Source organism: Centruroides vittatus, unplaced genomic scaffold, assembly GCF_030686945.1.
Source record: "Centruroides vittatus isolate TY-2023 unplaced genomic scaffold, ASM3068694v2 contig_2604, whole genome shotgun sequence".
NCBI classification, from domain to species: domain Eukaryota; kingdom Metazoa; phylum Arthropoda; class Arachnida; order Scorpiones; family Buthidae; genus Centruroides; species Centruroides vittatus.
The window spans coordinates 612,658-634,874 of record NW_027121655.1 but is presented as its reverse complement, the minus strand read 5'-3'; the positions used below and the strand labels follow the sequence as shown (position 1 = coordinate 634,874).

General features: G+C 31.2%; 1 protein-coding gene across 2 annotated transcripts in view; it reads right to left on the bottom strand.

Moving 5' to 3' along the window:
- Positions 1-532: 532 nt before the first annotated feature.
- LOC136971576 (type-1 angiotensin II receptor-associated protein-like) overlaps positions 533-22,217 on the bottom strand; it is a 42,937-nt gene continuing 21,252 nt past the window's right edge. For both annotated transcript variants that reach the window (XM_067266042.1, XM_067266043.1), the window contains 4 exons: positions 8,742-8,772; positions 4,290-4,402; positions 4,085-4,214; positions 533-3,928 (listed from right to left, as the gene is read on the bottom strand). In XM_067266042.1, coding sequence (XP_067122143.1) covers positions 3,907-3,928; positions 4,085-4,214; positions 4,290-4,402; positions 8,742-8,772 — 296 coding nt within the window. In that variant the 3' untranslated portion in view covers positions 533-3,906. The remainder of the gene's footprint in view (positions 3,929-4,084; positions 4,215-4,289; positions 4,403-8,741; positions 8,773-22,217) is intronic.

The window sequence follows — 22,217 nt, the reverse complement described above, 5'->3', positions numbered from 1 at the left end:
CTCCTGGCCTAGGGTTAAGGCATAACCTACATCTCTGGGAGACCCAGGATTGAATCCAGACGAGCATTCCCTGGAGTTTTCTCAGGGAGTGGTGTTTCACAGAGCCCATCCCTCAATAATGATTGCCATATTGTGGAGGTTGCCAAACATATGATGGGCCTGTAGAAAGTTCCTGTTAATGCCCACAGAACAGAGTCAAAAAATAAGAGATCTGCCACTGAGAGAGCAATTTTCTTTCTTGCTCCATCCTGTGGGCATTAATGAAACCTTTTCTTCACTGCAAGAAATACATTAAAACAGCTTTTCAATTTAGATACTGTATTAGACAATGTATTCTAAAATTGTTTTAACAGATAGGAAAAAAATTTTTATAATGAAATGTATTTTTAATAAACCATTAGTTTTCATAATGCTTAAATGTTTTTCCTCTCTGCAATCTATCTACAATCTGAAGCACTCTCACTTAAACAGTAAATATCAGTAATTTAAAGGTTTGCTAATTGTATAAAGGTTTAATAATTTGATACACATGTAATGAATGAACTTTATTCATTCTATTATTACAGCTTTCAATGCATTAATGCAAAGTGTATTCTTCAGAATATACAACATTTTTTTCTTTTTTATTTTGTAATTTACCATATTTATAACAACAAATTTTTATAAGAAATGTTTTATAAATTGCATTTAGAAACTGCTTTAAGTACTGGAAAATTCCTCAGTACATTTTCAAATAAATAAATAAATCACATATTTAATTCTTTAATATAATAAAATTATTTATCCTTTCAAACCAAATGTATTTAAATATAAGGATTCTAAAAGAAAGCTATTAAAAAGTTACTATTACTATATTCATAATAACAATGTTTATATTTAAATAGAGAAGTTTAAATTTTTTATCAATAATAAAAAAAAAGTAAAATACAATATTCAAATTTATAATTTAAATCATGTGAGATTACATGAATAATGACCACAATATAAAAAAACTATACAAACAAATTACATTATATAAATTCTAATTACTGCAATTCTGAAGATGTAAAATGCACATTATTATTAAGATAACTCAAAGAAAATATGGATAAAGTATACTATTTTATATCAGTGAAAATAAATACATATAATTTTGGCATTTCACTTAAATTTATTTTTTATATTTCAATTTAATTCAAATCAACTTACAGGAAAATTGTCTTCATTCATTTTAAATTATTATATTAATAAACATGACAACATACTATAATTATTTAAAAAGTAAAAAATAAAGTTTTTATGACATTTTCGAAAGCATTTTATGGTATGTGTTGACATTATTGAAAGAGTTAACATTTGTAACAGAACACAATTTAACATTTTATATAAGAGAAGAAAAAAGCACACTTTAAATACAAATATATTGTTTAATAGAAAATATTTATATATCTTTATCAATAAACTTTTTTCATGATAATGGCCTTAAAAAACTTTTATATATGGTGAAAAATTACATTTGTTAGTTATATTAGTAATTTATTATACAACAACTTTACACACAATAACTTACAAATATACATATTTGAACAATATAAATTCAAATTAAACTTCACAAAGTCTGAAGAAAGAATAAAATATGCACAATGCTGGAATGTAAATCACATAAAAAAGTATTTTACAGGTTACAATAATAATTATTAATAAATGTACCTCAACATATATATGTTTACATTTTATACAGCATAAAGACGTTCAGATCTCAAATCATCTTGAAATATTTATGGTACGTAAATGAATATAAATTTAAATGAGACGTTTATTCCAATAACAGACAGATATTATTCAAAATACTAGAATATTTTTCTTGTTTTATCAGGACTACAATTCTTTAAATTATATTTAAAATTATTACAAGTATCCAGAGAAAATTTAATGATATTGTAGCTTTCAAATAAAAATCACTATTTTAATTAAAACAATATTGGCAAACATAAATTATTATTTTATTGTTATACAGTAATATTCTACAATAAACATGTTTTAACAACAGCTATAAATCCAACTCAAAAAGGATGGTAGTAAATTTATATATAAGTAAAGAAACCTATAGTAGCTTACTTTCTTCAAATGAAAAGTAAAATGTGATAACAAAATATTATGTCTCCTAACTTGTGTTTCATCTGAAGAAGGAATAAAGCTGATGAAAGCTTAAGTACATCTAGCATATGCTCTGCATTTCATTTGTTTCAATTATATATTTCATCATAAATGTAACCTGTAAAACTGTACACTTTTTATAGCAAACAGTATAAAAAAAAACTTAAAATGTTTCAGTTAAGATATTTTTCATTGATGATGCAAAAAATATTTTTTAATAACAAAAAAAGTTTTACATTATTTTGTAAAATTGTAAAACACACAGCGAGAATACGGACTAAAGTTAATAAGCTTTATAATAGTTTTAGTAATATATTATGTATACTGTATAATTTTTAGCATATTTTTTTTTTATATATAAAAAATTGAATATATGTTAAAAATTAATTTATTTCAACTTTCATCTAATCTAATCACATTAATATTGATTAATATGATAGTTATAACTTAATAAAAACAACATACTGAATTGGTATGCAATTATTATTAAAACTGCTAAATTGTCAGAATTATTAGACAACTAATACAAACTGTCATGATGATTGTTTTTATCTATTGTTTGACAATTCTTTTTTTATCTTCAACAATTTGGAAATTTAATTCAAATTCAGGGGCGTTACCCATTGGCTCCATGAGCCTTACTATTGATTGTATTGATTTATATTTAAAGTAAATAGATAAATAACAAACAAATCTAGTTGTCAGTATTTTTCTGCATTTCACAGATTGAGTTTTGTAATCTACTTCTAAACATTGTATACACAAATAATCGATATTATGTCTTAAACATGGATTTAAGAGGCAAGATGAAAGTACTTTTTCTAACAATTATACTATCATCATTAAATATAATCAGAGAAGAAAACAGGAGGAAAGTTTGATTATTTTCTTTGTTTTCTTATATGTGCTTGACAATCTTGTGATGAACAAAGAAAAAATTACATGCATCTCCTTAAAATATATCTTATAATTATAAATATAAACTGTATTCAGATGTTTATATTAAAGTTAATAATTATATTGCTGTGTATTTTACAACTTGTGTTTTTGAAATTAAATTATAGAAAAAATTTAGATGTTTTGCATGGTCCAAAATACAATTCATAGCCAGCGTTATACTTTAATTAAACTATATTTCACTTACTTTCCTTGAAAGAATATTTTTAATAACTGTATTAATGAGATAATTCATTGCAAAATAAAATTTATAATTTTTTAGAATAAATTTTTCATTTTAATCTCATATAATAATTTGTGCATAAAAATAATAAAACAATAACAATCATAGAAAACTAAAATTCTGAATCAATCATTTATTATTAGAATATAATTTTTAAAACATTTACACGTAAAAAAAAATAAAATAAAATCAAGTTTAACAATATTTTATTTTATATAATTCAACAATTTTTAAATTTTTTAAAACTAAGTTCATTATATGTGAAATTATATGACCATGTATTATATGATCCAATCATTATTAATACACAAAAATATGTAATTTTTATAAACAGAATTATATAAAAATAGAGTAATTTTTTGGCCACATTTTGACTAGTTATTACATTGATAACAATTTCAATCATTGACTAATGAAGAGTTTCTAAAAGCTATACTGATAAAAAAGTATTTTATTAATATTGATTATAAGAAATAATCATTGTTTGATATTTATAAAAACTTTTTTGTATCTTTATTAGACTTACATTCACTATTTATTCAATTCAAATCAAATGATTCTTGCATTTTATTAAAAAAAATGTCCCTCACTTATGCTTGATAACCTCCAGTCCTTAAAAAGAAAAAAAAAGTTTGGACCATGCTGGCATAAAAAATATACATATTGTTACTTAATAAAATTCTTTATTTAAATAAAGAAGGAATGTTAATTTTTATTATTTATAAAATTTAAGAAAATATGACTAGAAATAAAATTATATGAAGTTACTGCTGTGGTGGTGCATATGGTGGTGGTACGTGTATATCGGGAGAGGTGCGGACTGGACTTCCAGTATCGACGGGCGTTTTTGGCACGCTTTGTGGTACAGGATTATCAATATCTTCATATGGTCCCCGTCCTAAGGTGTACATAAAATTATATAAGCTCATATAATTGAAATAAATTTTATTTTAAGTACAAAATAATAACTTACCAAAATTAAGGCCAGGGATACTGAAAGTTGAATAGCGGCCACTACGTTCATTATAAATTCGTAATAATATTATTGCTGATATTGGACGAATAACTATATTTGCAATACTCATACTGATAAATATCAAGGAAACTTTCTTATAAAATCTTTCAAAATCCATTTAGTTAATACGTTTTAACTTATGTTATTTTGACTAATAGACACTGATATTTCTAAATTTCTTCTATGAAAACCTCCAACATTTATAGAAATTGTCTAATTCCACATGGTAATGAACTAGACAATATACAAACACACAAGAATGCATATTTGATCATGTACATATTTAACAGTCTTCCAAAAATACATTCAGACAGATTGCAAGCTACATGTCCAAACTTAGCAGAGTAGTGTATTTATCATCCATTTACTAATTATTTAGTAATTATTTCAGTGCATATAAAATTTTTCATATGTCCTGAAACATTTCAAGTCAAAAAATTGTACATTGAGAAGTTCAATAATAACTAAATATAACAGGACATAATCATCATAAAAATATAAAACTAGATATTCAATACTACTATTATGGTAGTTTCATTTAACATATTTTTTGCTTTCTAGAAAAATGCAAATTCAGGATATGAAGGCACTTATCATTTATTATATTAGTTTTAAAATAACGTACAGGTCTATAAAAAATCAACATAAACACTTTTATTTTGCTATAAATCTTATATTTGTGTTTCTCAATGTGTTCCCCTTTTGCATAGTACAGGAAATCCTTTGTTCAAAATTCAATACAAAATATTTGCAACTTCAAATTATCGAGTTTTGAATTATCTGAGATTATTATTATTATCTGATTAATATATATCTGTACAATATGTCAAATGCCATGTAACTGATGTAATTTATTAAGCAACGAAATACGGATACGTACAAAGGATGCTATTTTTGTTAATAATAATAATAATAAAAATAATATAAATGTGAAGGTAAACAGTATGTGTCCAGTGAGAACCTTTCAGGTTGTCAGATAGATTTTATAAAAAGTAAACTAGAATTTCTCAAAATGTAGCCCAAATTATTTTTTTAAAGTGCCCAAAAGGTAGTAATTTGCCCAAACATACTAGCCTATAATCCTATAAATATCTCAATCTGCTACTTGTAGCCCAATCTTGCAATACTGAAAACCAGCCATATTTTATGAGATGAGAGGGGAAAAAAAACGGTAGTCCATGGGTAAGGTGACACCTGAAAATGTGTTACTGTAAAACCAAAGTCATATTGATCAGATTAAAGTTGTCCTTGATCTATTGTTCTCTTATAGCATGGAGGCACTTTGATCTAAACAAATAAGTTAACATACTCTTATCACAGTTCAGACAGAATTTTCACTTCAAATTATGAAGTAGCTGTATTTCAAACTAATGAAATTCCTTAATATGTAAATCGCTATATCCATGGCCGAGACCAAAGTATGGTTATGAACTAACAGGATTTCAAACTATCCGAGTTCAAATTAATGAGGATTTCCTGTTTATACTTCTCACTCCACATAGCCAAGCCTTTAGTACCCGATCTATCATCTCTTGGGGGATTTTTGTAATTTCTTCCCAAATGGCATGTTTTAATCCATTTAATGTGTGTACATTTTGATTCTTAAGTGCTTCAGGTAGCTCTAAAACAAATAATTGCACCAAGCATCATCAGGACTGTTTGGCAACCATTGTGAGGATTTGATAAATGCAATTTTACTTACCTATAGAATGCAATTGTAGCCTTTGCTATATGTGAAAGCACAGAGTCCTTTCAGAAGAAAGGATGAAGAATCTTCTCAGTATAGTATTTTGATGATACTTTTGCCACAGGATCTATGAAAATGGACTTCGTTGCTTCCTTCACTGAAATTCTGCCCAAACATAACCCCTTGTAGATGAGATGCTGAAGTTGATGGTGATGGATGATACTTCAGAGTGATTTTGATTCCTGTTAGGGTGTAACTATGCAGACATGAGCGAGCGGGAATATGTGGCAAGAAGAGGTGAGACGTAATAAATATCAAAACCTGTCAGATATGTGCGAGAACCAAAAATTCGCTCTCGCCAGTGTTATTTCTCGCTTCTTGCTTGTGCATGGCTTCCTTTGAGAAAACCAAATCTCTCGCAACCTCTTGCTCGCTCTAAATTCGCGTCTGCATAGTCGCACAGTTAATGTAGCAGACCTTCCTCTTGCCTTAGGATTTAGTGAGATAGATCCAAGCTTTATCAGTTGTTCTAAACTTTTGCCATCTATTTTATTTCGGTAGGTGATAGAATGGTCAAGACCTACAGTATCTCTACTGGGTTGATGCATTGGAAAGCTCATGGCATGCAGGTTTATTAACAAGTTTAAGGCCCATTTTCTTTAGATTATAATTGGCTACTTGCTGACTAATACCAAATCTTCGTCCCATTTCTGATTGCAATGGATTCTCCTTACTGGTCATAGTCTTTAGTGTGTAATATCACCTTTAGTAGGATGCATTTTTAATCACCATTGCTTTGCTTCGATCCTTGTCTGGATGCTCTTTGCTTATCATTTTAATGTTTGAAATCTGTCTAATGGAAATGCATTGTCCTTTCATCCTTAAATTCTTCTGAACTTGTCTGAAGGCCCATCCAAGTTCTAAAAGAGTCCTAATTATCTCAACTGTTTCATCACTTATTTTCTTATTCTCCATTTTGTCCTAGATAACTGATCTGGATACAAGCACTTGCTAGACTTTCTGCAATTCAAATGTCTCTCGTATAATTATTCAGTTTGTTTGAACGTTACCAAATTCAAATTTGAAAATGATTGAATATATTATACAAATTTTTTCATCTGATTTTGATTCTTCAACTCTAAGGCACAATTTATTTATCTATTTTTTTTCCAAAGCAGAGATGCCCTAGAAACAATGAAATCTTATGTTCGCAGACCAAAACAACAATCAGAATTGATCACAAGCTTCATAAATAATTATGCAAATCACTTTCATTACTCTACATTCACTAAAAGTATTCACTTTGATTTTTGTAGACCTGTATAGAGCTTATATTTTACATGTAAATAATATTAGATATAATACAGGGTTATTACAAATGAATCATTGAATTTCAAGCAACTATATTTCTGAAAATAATTCCAATGTAACAATGAGTGATACATCAAAAGAACTAGAAACCGTCCAAGTTTGTGTTGTAGGAATACAGATGTTCTGTATGTGTTCCATTGGTAACATATTGCATGTCAAAGCAGTAGTCCAGTTTGCCCCATCCATTGTAGCTTGTTTCCCTGGATAATCATAACTGGAGTGGTAATGAAGTCCTGGAGCCAAAAATATAGGTAATGGCAGTACATAAACCCTGAGCTTTACATACCCCAAAATAAGAAAAATCACACAATGTGAGGCCTTATCTGGGAGGCATTTGTACAGCACTAAATCATCATTACTGCAATGCCCAATTCAGAGATATGAAAGTTCTGCATTCAGGTATCATCATATCTCAGTGTGTAAATTAAGTAGAGACTATCTTACTAAAATACAAAATCATTGAAAATGCCTTCTGCTACTTAGCCATTATTTTGATAATAAATGTCATGCTGCCACCTGGCATGTTGGAAGGAAATCATTACATGTATATTTCAGATTTGGAGTTTTTTTCTTTCATTTCATGTCTAACATGGATGACCCAACTCAAAACTTTGGGAAATTACAGGACTTTAATATCTGATGATTCATTTGTAATAACCCTGTATTTATAATGTCATATACACCAGGGGTCACCAAACTTTTTTCACGACAGGATAGATAACCGAGAGAATGATGAGTGCGGGCCACATAACCATTTTGTTTAATACAGTATACTGAATACACAAAAAATAAAGAGAACCAACGTATTTATTTGCCAATACACAAACATGATGACTGCAGCAAGCTCGTAATCGCTTTTCTTAGAAACTTCATTGCAGATACACAAAAAGCACTCTGATAACCAAAGTCACAAAAAGTCACCAATTTTTTTATTTCACTGATTTTCCTAAATATTATATTACTGTCAGATGCAAAAATCAGATTGAACCAATTTCGACATTTTTACTTACACTTATTTTAATTTTTTTACATAAGTTTCTACAAGCTATGGTATTTCCATATAAATAATTATATTTTAGCTCACTTGTGGCACAGTGCTGTGGCGGGCCGGATAAACTGACCTCGTGGACCATAGTTTGGTGACCCCTAATATACACTATCAAGTCAATCTTATTTTTTTTAAAGTTACTGGCAATGGTATATTTTTTTTAATATAAAAATATTGATTAAAAGCAAACTTAAAAACAAAAACTGATGACTTCAGCATTTACATTATTATATATAAAGATTAACTTACTGACATATTCTGTCAGTAAGCTAGTTTTTAACATTAAAATTTATGTAAAGGATACACAATAGCAAATCTCATGGTATGAGAGTTAGCTGTGAAAATAAAAAAATTCCATTATATAGTAAATATAATAATACAATAAGAAAAAATAACAATATTTTTTTAAAACAACTTTCTACAGAATTATTAGTATTTCATATACCCACGGTGGCCAAACTGTGGCTCTTTTCTAGTATACTTGTGGCTCACTTCAAGATACTTAAATTTATACCAAATTTGTTTTTATTTTTTTTAATTTTGCTTTTATTATTTTTTATGTATGATTCCTGGATAATATAAAATAAATAATATATTGTTTGAAATAAAAAAGTCAAAATGTGGTAGCGTTATACATTATTTATTAAAAAATAAATGAAATATTTATTAAATAACATAATACGTAAAAACATTAATAGAAAAAATAATTATAATTATGGTCATTTAAAAAATGCAGCATGTCGACTGTTATCATTATTTGGGTCAATGTATGAAGTTGAATCTTTATATTCTAATATGAAATTTATTAAATTGAAATTTCGTTTGCAGCTTACCAATTCCCATTTAAATGAATTGCTCAGAAGTGCCGTTACAAATTACACACCAAATTATCCAAACTCAGTTTCCAATTTACAAATTCATCCTTCAACTAGTAAAGACTAAATATTAAATGATTTCGTTTTGTATTTTTTTTTTTTTTTTGCGTTAGTCAGTCAATTTATTGTTATTATTTTTAATAGTGGTGCAATCTTTTAAAGCTTTATGTATCAATGTGATTTTTTTTTATTTTCCTGCAAGTTAATTAATAAATGTAATTTTTTCAAAATTGTGTTAGTACTGTTTATTTTACTATATAAAAACTGACCAAATTTGTCTTTAGCTGTGGAAAAATATGTATATATGTATATGCGGCTCTTCAACAAATTCTGTTTTCAATATATGGCTCAAGTTCTAAAAAGTCTGGCCACCCCTGTCATATACCATCTATCAATGTAGTAATAGAATTTATGAAATTTTCAGTATAACAAATATATCTTGTTCATTATACTGAAAATTTCATTAAACTGGCATTCATTATACTGACATTTCACAGTTTTATGTGAAAACACTAAATTTAGTACACTTTTTTAAATATGAAAATGACACATTTTACTAAATGGTACAGTTAATCTGCATAATACATTTTTTTTTAATTAAAAATTACATAATGCATATTGACATATGTTTACATTATAACTGGTCAAAGCTGAATGTAATTACTGTATTTACTCACATATAAGACAAGGTTTTTATTCATTTTTCATTGCTTCAAAAACTTTGATCATCCTATATATGCAAGCGAAGCATTCTTTACATTTTTGCAATAATTTTTGTGAACCACGTTATTCTCATTTTTTACCAGTGCTCACCCCCTGGTGTTTAAAAACAAAAATATTTTACCTGGGTCATTTCAATTGTTCTTGTATATTGTCAGGAGTAAAGATGAATAGCAATAGGAAAAGCAAAGCTTTTGAATTGAATTCCAAATTGAAATTCCAAAATCACACGAGAGTCCGATATAAGTTTTAATCCATTTCCATGCAAGAACAGATGATTATTCAAAAATCATAATTCAGAGAAACTCATAAGTGTAATCGACAGAGAATGGATTCAACTATTAAGAACTGGCAAAAAAGTTCCTGATTGTCCAGCTTTACATGAACAAATTATGTTGTCAATTTTACAAAAATTTTTCTTAAAGTTTAAAATGCTAGTAATTTTTGCAGTACAATGTGTGCATTTACTTGCATTTGATATTTTATTTGTGATTAAATGAAATAAAATTAGAATTGTATTAATAAATCTAATTTTCATTATTTTGATCTTTAAAGTCACACCTCATCCTATATACAAGAATGTCTTGTATGTGAGTAAATAAGGTAGATTAGTAAATTATTATCCTTAATTATTTTGTTGACAAACTTAGTAATTAATTATAAACATTGCAGTATTTGGAATTATTTACTTTTGTGAAATTCTTATACTATACCTGCCAATTTTGTGTAACCACCTCAAAAACTGCCATCTGCCATTCAAAGCCTAGGTATATTGTGTCTGTTTAGAAATCAGTGTTATTCAATTAGCAGTTGTTTTATTTAAATAACCATTAAAGGTATTTTGCTGAAACTGACAATTAAAAACACAACTATTTTAAATTGTTTCATCTGACTCTTGGTTCATTCAGATTAGTTTTATTTAAAATAGCTGCTAAATAAAATCTGCTTCAAATACTTTTAATTGAATTGAAAGTATTCAAATTCTTGCAAAATAATATTATTTGAAATAATTAGATCAATTTGAGAGATGAGACAATACTTTTAATTAAATAAAACTAATTTAATCTAAGTCACATTTGTTAAAAATTCCATTAAAAGTATTTAAATAAAAATATTTTAAAAATGTTATTCAATTTGTCATTTTGAATAAAGATTAACTGGACGCAATCCACATTGAGGGGAGCGAAGTAGACTAGATGAGTGCATTAAAAAAAGTGGCCACATATAAAGAGACTTATAAATAGTGTATTGACTAGTGTGTACAGACAGCATGGATGAACTGTTTGCTTCTCTTAAATGTGTAATTGGTGATCAAAATGAAAACACCTATTACAGATGAATTAAAATTGATGATGATGACAAAGTATTGCATCATGCAATCTAGATTCAACAAAGACAGCGATAACATCACTTAATTAGCTCCAATTTCACACCTCATTTGATGGTAACCTTTTTTATATACAGGTGACCCCCGTATAACACGGTAGTTACGTTCCAAAAAATTACCGTGTTATGCAAATTCGTGTTATATGAAACAAAGAACTAGTACGAAAACGGGGGTTAAGTTCCAAAAATTAAAAAACTTCTTATTATATTTTTATAATTAAGGTAAATATCTTTATTAAAATTTTCTTAAGTGATACATATTAATATAAATTAAACAATGTTTTCTTCGTCATCACTAAGCACTATTAACCGAGGGGGTGTGGTGTTCGTAACAAGAGGTACACGATCCCGCGAGCGAAATGGTACAAAATAAAACTTAATACAAAGTAGTTTTATTCTTTCTGAACAGGTTCTTTACATAGGATCCCAACTTTACAACTTCTAGAATTTTATATATACAGGAATTAAAAGTTTGTCCTCAAAAAACAGTTATCTTGCACACACGCGACAATCTGACGAGGACCGTATTCACTTACACTAACTTATACTAACTTAAAACTAAAAGAAATTGGAAGAATAGAAGAAATAAGGAAAGATAAGAAAAGTAGTAGAAATACCCGGGTTTCTTTGCGATGTGTCTTTTGGTGGGGAACAACTTCGGATCTCTCTCTTTTGTTACGTTTGTAGCCCTTTTCCTTATAGATCTTTCGTCTATAATCTTTTTCTTTCAGACTGAGTCGTCTTTCCTCGATGATCTCTCTCTGCACTTTATCCTCTTAGATCACCCTTCTCCCTTTCTGGAGCACTCCTTTTCAGCTCCTACCTCTTCGGGATTCCAACCCAGACTGGCACTCTTTCTGTCTGTTTTGCTTCAGGGCCTCACTCCCTCTTTTGTTCTTACTATTGAGGGAAAGATAATCCTCCCCCAAGGGCAAAGAGTTAGACAAAGAGAGTTCTAGGAAGAGTTAGACAAAAGAAAGTTCTAGAAAGAGTTAGACAAAGGAACAAAGAAAATCTAAGACTAATTCAATATAAAATATACAAAATATACAATATCATGGCCGACGGCCACATACGCCCCCCTCATAAGAGTCACACTCCGTAGTGCAATCTACGGTAGTTGACTTTACATCTACGCGTATTATAGGGGTGTTGCGGCGTTTTTTCTTTATCATCTTCAGTACACCTTTCACCGGCACCCTCGTTCTCGACCTCTTCCACATCCTGTGTGGGTGAATTTAGTATGGGTCTTCTCCTGGGTAACCATGTCCGTATGTAATCAGTGGGATCTTCATCATTCTTCCTCATCTCTTACGGGTGACTCTCTTCTCTTCACATACTGAGGGTTCCTCCTCCTACCTTCTTTATATATTGGAGCATAACACGGTTCGATCCGGTCGGTGTGTACCACCCATTTCTCATCTTGGCGGTTACTGCCAAGTTCAACAGTTACAGGACCCAACACTCGTACTATTCTATATGGGCCCAAGTACTTTGGAGAAAATTTTCCGGTGCTCTTTCTCCTCCCTCTCCGGAGTAACCATACCCGCTGCCCTTCTTCCCATAATTTTTCCTTCCTACCCTCGTTTTCTCTTCCCCTATTTTTTAGGTTACGTTGCCTTCCTAATTCATATGCAACTTTCCTGATGTCTTCCCTTCCGATATGACCCTTAAAGTTTTCCCTCGTCTTCCTTAAGAACTCTCCATCTCCTTGTGATTCCACTACTTTACTCCAGAGTTCTTTATTCTCTCTTACATTATTATTCACCTTCTCGGCCCTATTGCTATTAACGTTCATCCGTGATAAAGTATCCGCCACCTTATTGCGCTTCCCTTTTATGTGACTTATTTGAACATTACAGTCCGCTATCTTCGCTGACCACCTCATTAACCTTTTATTGTGGTTTCTCATGTTACCTATAGTATCATTTGCATAATCATCGTACACACCTTTACTTCCCCCATTACTGCTTGCACTTTCCTCCATTGCCCTTCTCACACTACTGATTATTTCATACATTCTCCCGAGTATATCCATTCCCAAGATACCGTCGTATTCTGTGTGTCCAGGAAGCTGCATGCATGCTACGGTTATCTTGGATGCCTTATCCCTATATCCCACCTCGGTGTACAAAACTCTCTCACATTCTGTTACTTCGCCATTTATGCCTCTTATCCCTAAAAATTCACCCTCAATAGTTGCCCTAGCTATGTCTTGTCTGGAGATACGTTTCATTACCGTGGAACTCAAGACTGACCTTTCGGCTCCCGTATCTATAAGAAAGCACAGTCTAATACCCTCAACTTCACCATTAATTAGTGGAAGACCTTTTCGTGACTTAAAAGCTTTGTCGGCCAGCTTAATTCTTACACAAGGAGCGCTATGCCGGCCTGTATGGCACTCCTTTATCAGGTTAACCGATTCCCTTTTACGTTTTGGACAGTTACGGGCAAAATGGCTAGCATCACCACATACGTAACATCTTTTATCATTCACCCTCCTATCCTGATTCCCTTTATCCAATATCTTATTCACTGCTTCTACTAATGATTCGATTTTCTTTTCCAACCCTTTAATTTTTTCCTCATTTTTATTATCCTGAATTCTTGGATCTTCCCATCTTTCGGCACCCACGGCAGATTGTTCCCCAATGTTCACATTTACCCCTCTTTGTTCGAACCTGCCACCACACACTATTTCTATTTTTTCCTCTCCTTCCGCTACCTCGAAAGCTTCTTCCAGAGTTTTTGGCGCTCTCCTTAGTACGTTGGCCTTAAGGTTCCCCCTCAATCCCTTTATAAATCGCTCCAAGATTATATCATCACACAGTACGCTTATTTTATTATTTTCCCTGGTAGCCCGTGCCAGTAACGTCTTTGTACGGATCGTGAAGTCCGTTACGGACTCGCTATGCCCTTGCTTCAAACTTAACAACTTATCTATGAAGTCCTTTTCTGCAGCCTCTCTCTTCCCAAAACATTTTATTAAATCACATTTTATCTCCTTGTATTTTCCAGGGTATTGCTCTACCAAACATAAGAATGTGGCCAATGGTTCACCTTTTAACCGCGACTGCAGTACCGCTACCTTGACCTCGTCATTCCATCCGGCCAACTTAGCTATATTTTCTATTGTCTGGAAAAACTGCTTAATGTTGACCGTATCACCCTGCGTTCCAGAGAACATAGGGATCATGCCCAAGAATCCTGTAACGACTAACGGTGGGCTCGGATCGAAACCTTCACCAGAATTCGAGCTCCCCACTTGGTTGTTCGTGGCCATTACAATACGTATATATACAAATAAGATAGACTAAAATTACAATGGGATATTACAAGGAGAAAGATATACGACAAAATGTCTTCGTGTTACAGTTGGGATCCTGTCGCGGACGCCATTTGTGGTGTTCGTAACAAGAGGTACACGATCCCGCGAGCGAAATGGTACAAAATAAAACTTAATACAAAGTAGTTTTATTCTCTCTGAACAGGTTCTTTACATAGGATCCCAACTTTACAACTTCTAGAATTTTATATATACAGGAATTAAAAGTTTGTCCTCAAAAAACAGTTATCTTGCACACACGCGACAATCTGACGAGGACCGTATTCACTTACACTAACTTATACTAACTTAAAACTAAAAGAAATTGGAAGAATAGAAGAAATAAGGAAAGATAAGAAAAGTAGTAGAAATACCCGGGTTTCTTTGCGATGTGTCTTTTGGTGGGGAACAACTTCGGATCTCTCTCTTTTGTTACGTTTGTAGCCCTTTTCCTTATAGATCTTTCGTCTATAATCTTTTTCTTTCAGACTGAGTCGTCTTTCCTCGATGATCTCTCTCTGCACTTTATCCTCTTAGATCACCCTTCTCCCTTTCTGGAGCACTCCTTTTCAGCTCCTACCTCTTCGGGATTCCAACCCAGACTGGCACTCTTTCTGTCTGTTTTGCTTCAGGGCCTCACTCCCTCTTTTGTTCTTACTATTGAGGGAAAGATAATCCTCCCCCAAGGGCAAAGAGTTAGACAAAGAGAGTTCTAGGAAGAGTTAGACAAAAGAAAGTTCTAGAAAGAGTTAGACAAAGAAAGTTCTAGAAAGAGTTAGACAAAGGAACAAAGAAAATCTAAGACTAATTCAATATAAAATATACAAAATATACAATATCATGGCCGACGGCCACAGGGGTTTTCTTTTTGGCAAGCTATCCTTATCTTCTGAGCATTTTCTGCATTATCTTCAGATCCATGCTTTACCTTTTGCAAAAAGTATGTAATTTTAGATTGCTTGCTTTTAGTTAACAGATCCTTATAAACTTCTTTATATGGTGCTAAGCACTTATGAAGAATAAAGCAAGTATGGAATAAGGAAAAAACATCTGGCAACCTCAAAAGCAGAAGTGTTGAGATCTGACAACATTGAAACAAGTTTCGAGAAGGACCATGTGTATCAACAGAAGGCAGAAAAAGAAAATTTACATACTTAAGTACTAATAGTTCATGAAAATTATTATTTTCGTGAACTATTAGTACTTAAGTATGTAAAAATTTATTACATTTCATATTGTACGAGGGTTTTACCCAATTCTCGAACCGTATCAGAGTGAATCTGTGCTATAAAAGTACTGTATTATACGGGGATGGTCCCAATTCTCAAACAGTGTTAGAGTGAATTCATGCTATAGAAGTGCCGTGTTATACAGGGATTACCTGTAAATACAATGGAAGTAAAATTAAATATTAAATTTTTATCACATTTTTATTATCAAGCACAAATCACTAAGTACAAATACTATTTAAATGAACAAATGGACCTAAAAGCTTTGTACCAGTTTCCCTTACTTAAGACATTGTTTTTTCTGTTTCAACCAGGGCAGTGGAGTCGGAGTCGTGGAGTTTTGGTATTTTAGCCAGAGTCGGAGTCATCAAAAATCCCCCGACTCCGACTCCTTTTTACTTTCCCAACTTGTTATGTATATAAAAAACGAAAAAGTATTTCAATCGTGTCACATTTGACTCTCCGAGTTTTTTGCAAATCTATACGTTTGGAGATCTCTCGAACCCAAAAAATGTCAAATAAAGGGAAAAATTCGCACGTCCACGAGTGTATGTTGGCGTCTAATTTGTTTAATTTCTTTATTCTGTTCCGAACTATTAAACAATATCTCAGAATGAGTAAAGTTTAAGAAACAAAATTTGGCACAATAGCTTGTGTATAAAGGGTATTAATGCTATTAAATTTTGGTTCTTTATTAAAGGTCGACAGGGTAGAGACATAGAAGGGGTCGTGTGTCATATCTCCAGTGTGGTTGGACTTAATGAATATTTTACTCGTTATTAGCATTCACAATTTTATAATATAATCGATCTTATAATATAATAATAGTAATAATGTAATAATAAATAATGATAAGCTCAGAGTTCAAATGGTTAACAGTGGAAATTTGGTGCACAGTTAGGATACATCACAGGAATGTACACTAAGAAGGGATTTTTCGAAATTCCTCTCATGGGGAAAGAGGGAGAAGGTTAAGCATTACCCTGAAGAACTCCGTTTCTACCGTACTATTTTAGATGAGGTATTTTGCATTTTTGTGAAAAATCGAACATACTCTTAGACCCATCTAAAATTCTCTAATTAGTCTCGGAAGAGAGGACCTAATTCTTGCACCCAGTGGAAACGGGTAAAATTGGCTATAATCTAAATATCTTAATCTTCGTTATCATTACTTTTTGCGTGAGGAACATCTGGCTCATCTGCTAGTTTTTATTTTTTTTATTTTTTTATAAAACTCGTCTCTATCTTCAAAATTATGCCCAACTTCTAATCTGAGAACAGACAGAAAAGGAAATCTTACAAAATTTGAAGATGATATTTATTATGCACTGGAAAAAATAAATCACATTGACCACTCTTCAAGTTTGGATGTTAAAACGGCAATACTGAACTATTCAGACATTATCCAAAATACAACATTGTCACAGCATTGCCACAAACCAAGTTTCAGAAGAGCATTTATTTTCTGCTCTTAAAATTATTAAATATGATTTAAGAACTTCAGTGAATGCTGACTTAATAGAAGTGATTTTTTTTGTAAGGAGTAATTCAGATTATAACAGAGATGAAAAATAATAAATTAATCAACATGACAAATTAAGCAATCTCTTTTTTACCAGTCTAAATGTTATATTTCTCATTCTTGACTTAGTTTGATGTATCTGTATACTTATATATTACCCAATATACTCGAATATTATGTACTGTACAACATTTTTATTAAACTAATTTGTTTGTATAAGAATGTATTTACTATTTTTATTCATACATGCTTACCAAATACCAATGCCATTATCAACTGAACTTATATATTCAGTAGATGTGTCAAATTTTAATGTTTAATTAATTTTTTTAAATCGTTTTATTTTGTATTTTTTTAAAAATAATCAGAATCGTCGTCATTATTACTTTTCCGGCTGTTATACAATATAGGTCTATAGCAAAGGAAAAGAATGACAATCAGTCAAAAAATGATTTTCTCAGATTTTTACGCTTTTGGACTCAGGAACCCTCGAAATGTAAAGAAGTGCAAAAGTATTCGGGGTTTTTTTCTGTACACACGGATGTTAGAATGTGTACCAACCGATTTAGTTCAACCATTTTCAAGCTTAATAACTTCTGTGTTAAACCATCTGACTCTGATTCAAAATCGTGCTTCCCATACAGTCTAAGATTCATACATACAGAAAAAAAACCCAATCTTTTGCATATCTCGACATTTCGAGTGCCCTGAGTCCAAAAATGCAAAAATTTGGGGTGGGATCATTTTTTGAACAATCGCTACACTTTTCCTCTGTTATATATAACAACAGAAAAGTAAAAATTATCGCATTGACTCATTACTTAGAGGCATATTTTAGCTTTGGAATAAAAAAGTTTCTACGTTCCATCTTTATTAGAACTATATTTATTGATGCTAATATTCTGAGGTCACGTGATGACATCAGAATTTTCGTGCCTACTTTGTTAACAAGTCCGCCCATGGTCAGAGTCGGAGTCGGAATCGTGTAAAAATCTACCAACTCCACAGCCCTGGTTTCAACACTACCTTACCATCTTCAGCAGTTCAAAGACAGTTTAGTAATAAGGGGTCATATTATGAATCAAAAAAGATACAATCAAAATAACTGACTATTTATTTGAAGTCATAGCTATTTTGAAATGTAAAGTAATGTAACACATTGCATTTATTTGAAATTGATTATGACTTTACTTTGTTATTATTAAATAGTAACAAAAAAAAGTTTTTTTCTTACTGACCATTCATCATACAAAATTATCGAAACTTATAACTCTACACACAAAAATTTAAACAATAAAGATCTCTACATAAAAGTACACATGTATCAATAATAATGTACAGTATAATTCATTGTTTAAATAAAAACAGCAATGGACTTCACAACTACATTGGATATAAGACCAAAAGAAAAAAAAAACAAACACATTTAAAACTCTAATTTATAAGTTTAAAAAGCCACCTCCACCTCTTCGCCAATTGGCCATACCAACATGTTTCCTCCCGTCATATGGAAATGCTACTGGCCTGCCTCCGCATGGACACGGCCCCACTGAAGGCCTTCCAATACTCCTGCCGCCTTTGCAACTCGCCACTGTGTTCTAATTGCAGAGCAGAAGAAACACCCCATCACTATTGGCTCCATTGCCCAAGCTACAAAGGACCCAGACATATACCCTTGGCAAGAACTTATCCATCAATCCCAACCTCACTCTTACTTTAATCCCAATCTACTGGCCGACAGCCGATATACCGGCAAACCAACACATTGCAGCCTTGAAAGTGTATATAAGACAAATAGGCTGCTTTATTTAACCGCCAGGCATCAGCACTTCGGAGAAAATAACCTAGATGGCTGAAATCTTCAGATGAACCCAACAGACAAGACAAGTTTTAAATGCATAAAACCTTTGAAAAGTTTTGTATGGTAAGAGAAATAAAGATATATATACAGTAGTTTTTACATGATCAATATAAATATATGAACAAAATATGGACATGCATCATAAAAATTTTTTGCAATTATAGCCTATCATTGTAAAGTGATTTCCATGCCATTGACAAAGAATCAGCTTCTCTATGATTAATACATTTTGTTTTTACTTGAGATATATAAAGCACAAGTAAGAACAAAATGTATTAATCATAGAGAAGCTGATTCTTTGTCAATGGCATGGAAATTGCTTTACGATGATAGGCTATAATTGCAAAAAATTTACATGATCAATGACAATATAGCAAAACAGCATTGTAAAGCTCATCAATAGATCAACAAACTTGAGAGCATCTGCATTAAAAAAAATAGAATTTCCTGTTTAATTGATTAAAAAGATAAATACTTTTATTCATTTTTTATTTAACAAGTAAAAATGTTGTTTTAACTTAAATGAATAAATAGCTAATTAAATAGGTCAGAAGAAAAAATAAATAAATACTTGCTATTATTTCATACAAACTAATTGAAATTTATTCAGCTACTTTTTATTTGAATAAAAGTAATCGAACGCTAGACATCCATTAAATTGATTGATTAGTTCAATGGAAGAGTCAACTATTTAAATAGACAGATACCACAAATAACTTGTCATTGAACTTAAATAACAATTAAAATGGCAGTCCAGCTGTGTATTTAAATAGTCAATTAGCACAACACTGTCAGAAATCCAGTCCTGACAACAGAAAGAAACATCTGAAAGTGCTTAGTCCATTACAAAAAAAATATATTTTAATGGCACTAAGCATAGATAATGTTTTTATATATCTGTCAAGTCAAGCTGATTAAAACCTCTACACTAAAGGCAGTATCCATATCACCCTCTTCATCCAATCTCTTTCACTTTCATTAAATAGAGATGTCATCTGCAAGGAAGAAGTAATTTTCCTTAACCTTTGCACTGTCATCTTAAAAAGCACTCTTAGATATCTAAAAGGTATATAAATATGTTATTTTTTGCTGAAGACCTCTTATTAATCTTACAACACCTATCTAGAAATCATCTCGAAAGAAATATATACATTTTAAAATAAATATTTTAAATAACTATAAAAACATCCATAATTAATGAAATAGTTCCACAAATGACGAAGCGCACACACCTCACAACAGACCTTAGTTGTAGGTTATTGCTAGAGTTGGAGTTTTATCCTCTCTGCATTCTTCTGTTGATACTGCCCTTTAATTTACATATTATTTAATATTAAAATTACAAAAACTGTAAAACATTTTTGTAAAAGGGCTTCATCACATTTTATTTTAAAATAAATATTTCAAAGAACTATTTCATCAATTATGAACATTTTTATAATTCTTTAAAATATTTATTGAGGCAGAGCAATAGTGAAGCCTCTTCTATGTGGCTCACAGAATTATGTTCATTCTTAAAATTGTTTGATAGATTTTGATTAAACTTTCCCATTTTCCATTAATTGCAATGAGGAATCCAAAAATATAATAAAAAATGAGGATCCATAACTTTGTTTTTCAGATATAAGGTTGTTTTATGAGCATATATAACAAAGTCACACAATGCTCCAAGGTCATTAACATGTCTTCTATGTGGCTAATAGAATTGAGTTCATTCTCAAAATTTGAAAGATCAATTTTGATGAAACTTTGCCATTTTCTATTGATTACAATGAAGAATCTAGAAATGAAATAAATGTAAATGTAGAAAACAGGGGTCCATGATTTTGTTATCGATATAGTGGGATCAAGTGACAATGTCCGTGTTCCTTGAGCACAGCTAATAGAATTTAGGGATCAAATTAAAAATCAGCATTGCACAAGAACAAAGAAATTGGCATTGATTGCTTTTAGTTTCAGTTTTATTCATATAAGGCAACGCAACACATGGACAATTTGCCGAAGGGGAATACCACTCAGGAGGTCTTTTATGGAAAACTAGACCCCTGTTTAGGTGTTACTAATGTGAATAAAACCTGGAAAACTCCATGTAGTCAACCTGTAGCCAGGTGCAAAGTCACAACCAACTACCAGTATTCAGTGGTTTTATACACATTGCCATCAATTGCTGTGTTCTTGGATTGTCTCTCCATGTCGGTAAGGGCAAGGATTATCTCTGTGTGCTGGCCAGTACAAGAACCACCTCTCCCACAACCTGCAGGATATGAGGATCGCGTCTCCTGTGACCAGTAAGCGACAAGAATAGCCTCTCCCTTGGCCAACAGGAAATGAGGATAGCCTCTCCATGATCAGCAAGTGCAAAGATGCCTCTTTCATAATGGCAAGTTCAAAGTTTGCCTGTCCATGACCATCAGATACAAAGATTGCCTTTTCTGTGTCTAACAAATGCAAGGATTGTTTCTCTCTTTTAGGATCAGCCTCAATTCTATCATGATATGACAAAGTTGTGCATTGTCCTAGTTTTAAAATTATATGTGATGAAGCACTTTTACAAGAAATATTTACAATTTTTGTAATTTTAATATAAAATATAAAAATATTTCAAGCAAACTGGCTATAAAATCATCCAGATAAAGCAAAACAAATGACAACCAGAGTCTGTCAAGATTCATCTTGGAAAATGGACCTACAGAAAGAGTAAATGACCACATCTACTTGTCTTGTCCCTGTACAGTACATCATACTTTTCCTTTAACGACAGAGTCACACTGGTCATCTATTAACTGCTTTCAGGGGAAAAGTTTTGAATTAAAAATAAGTAGTCTTGCAATTTGCATTAGAAGTTCATATATAGTTAATCAG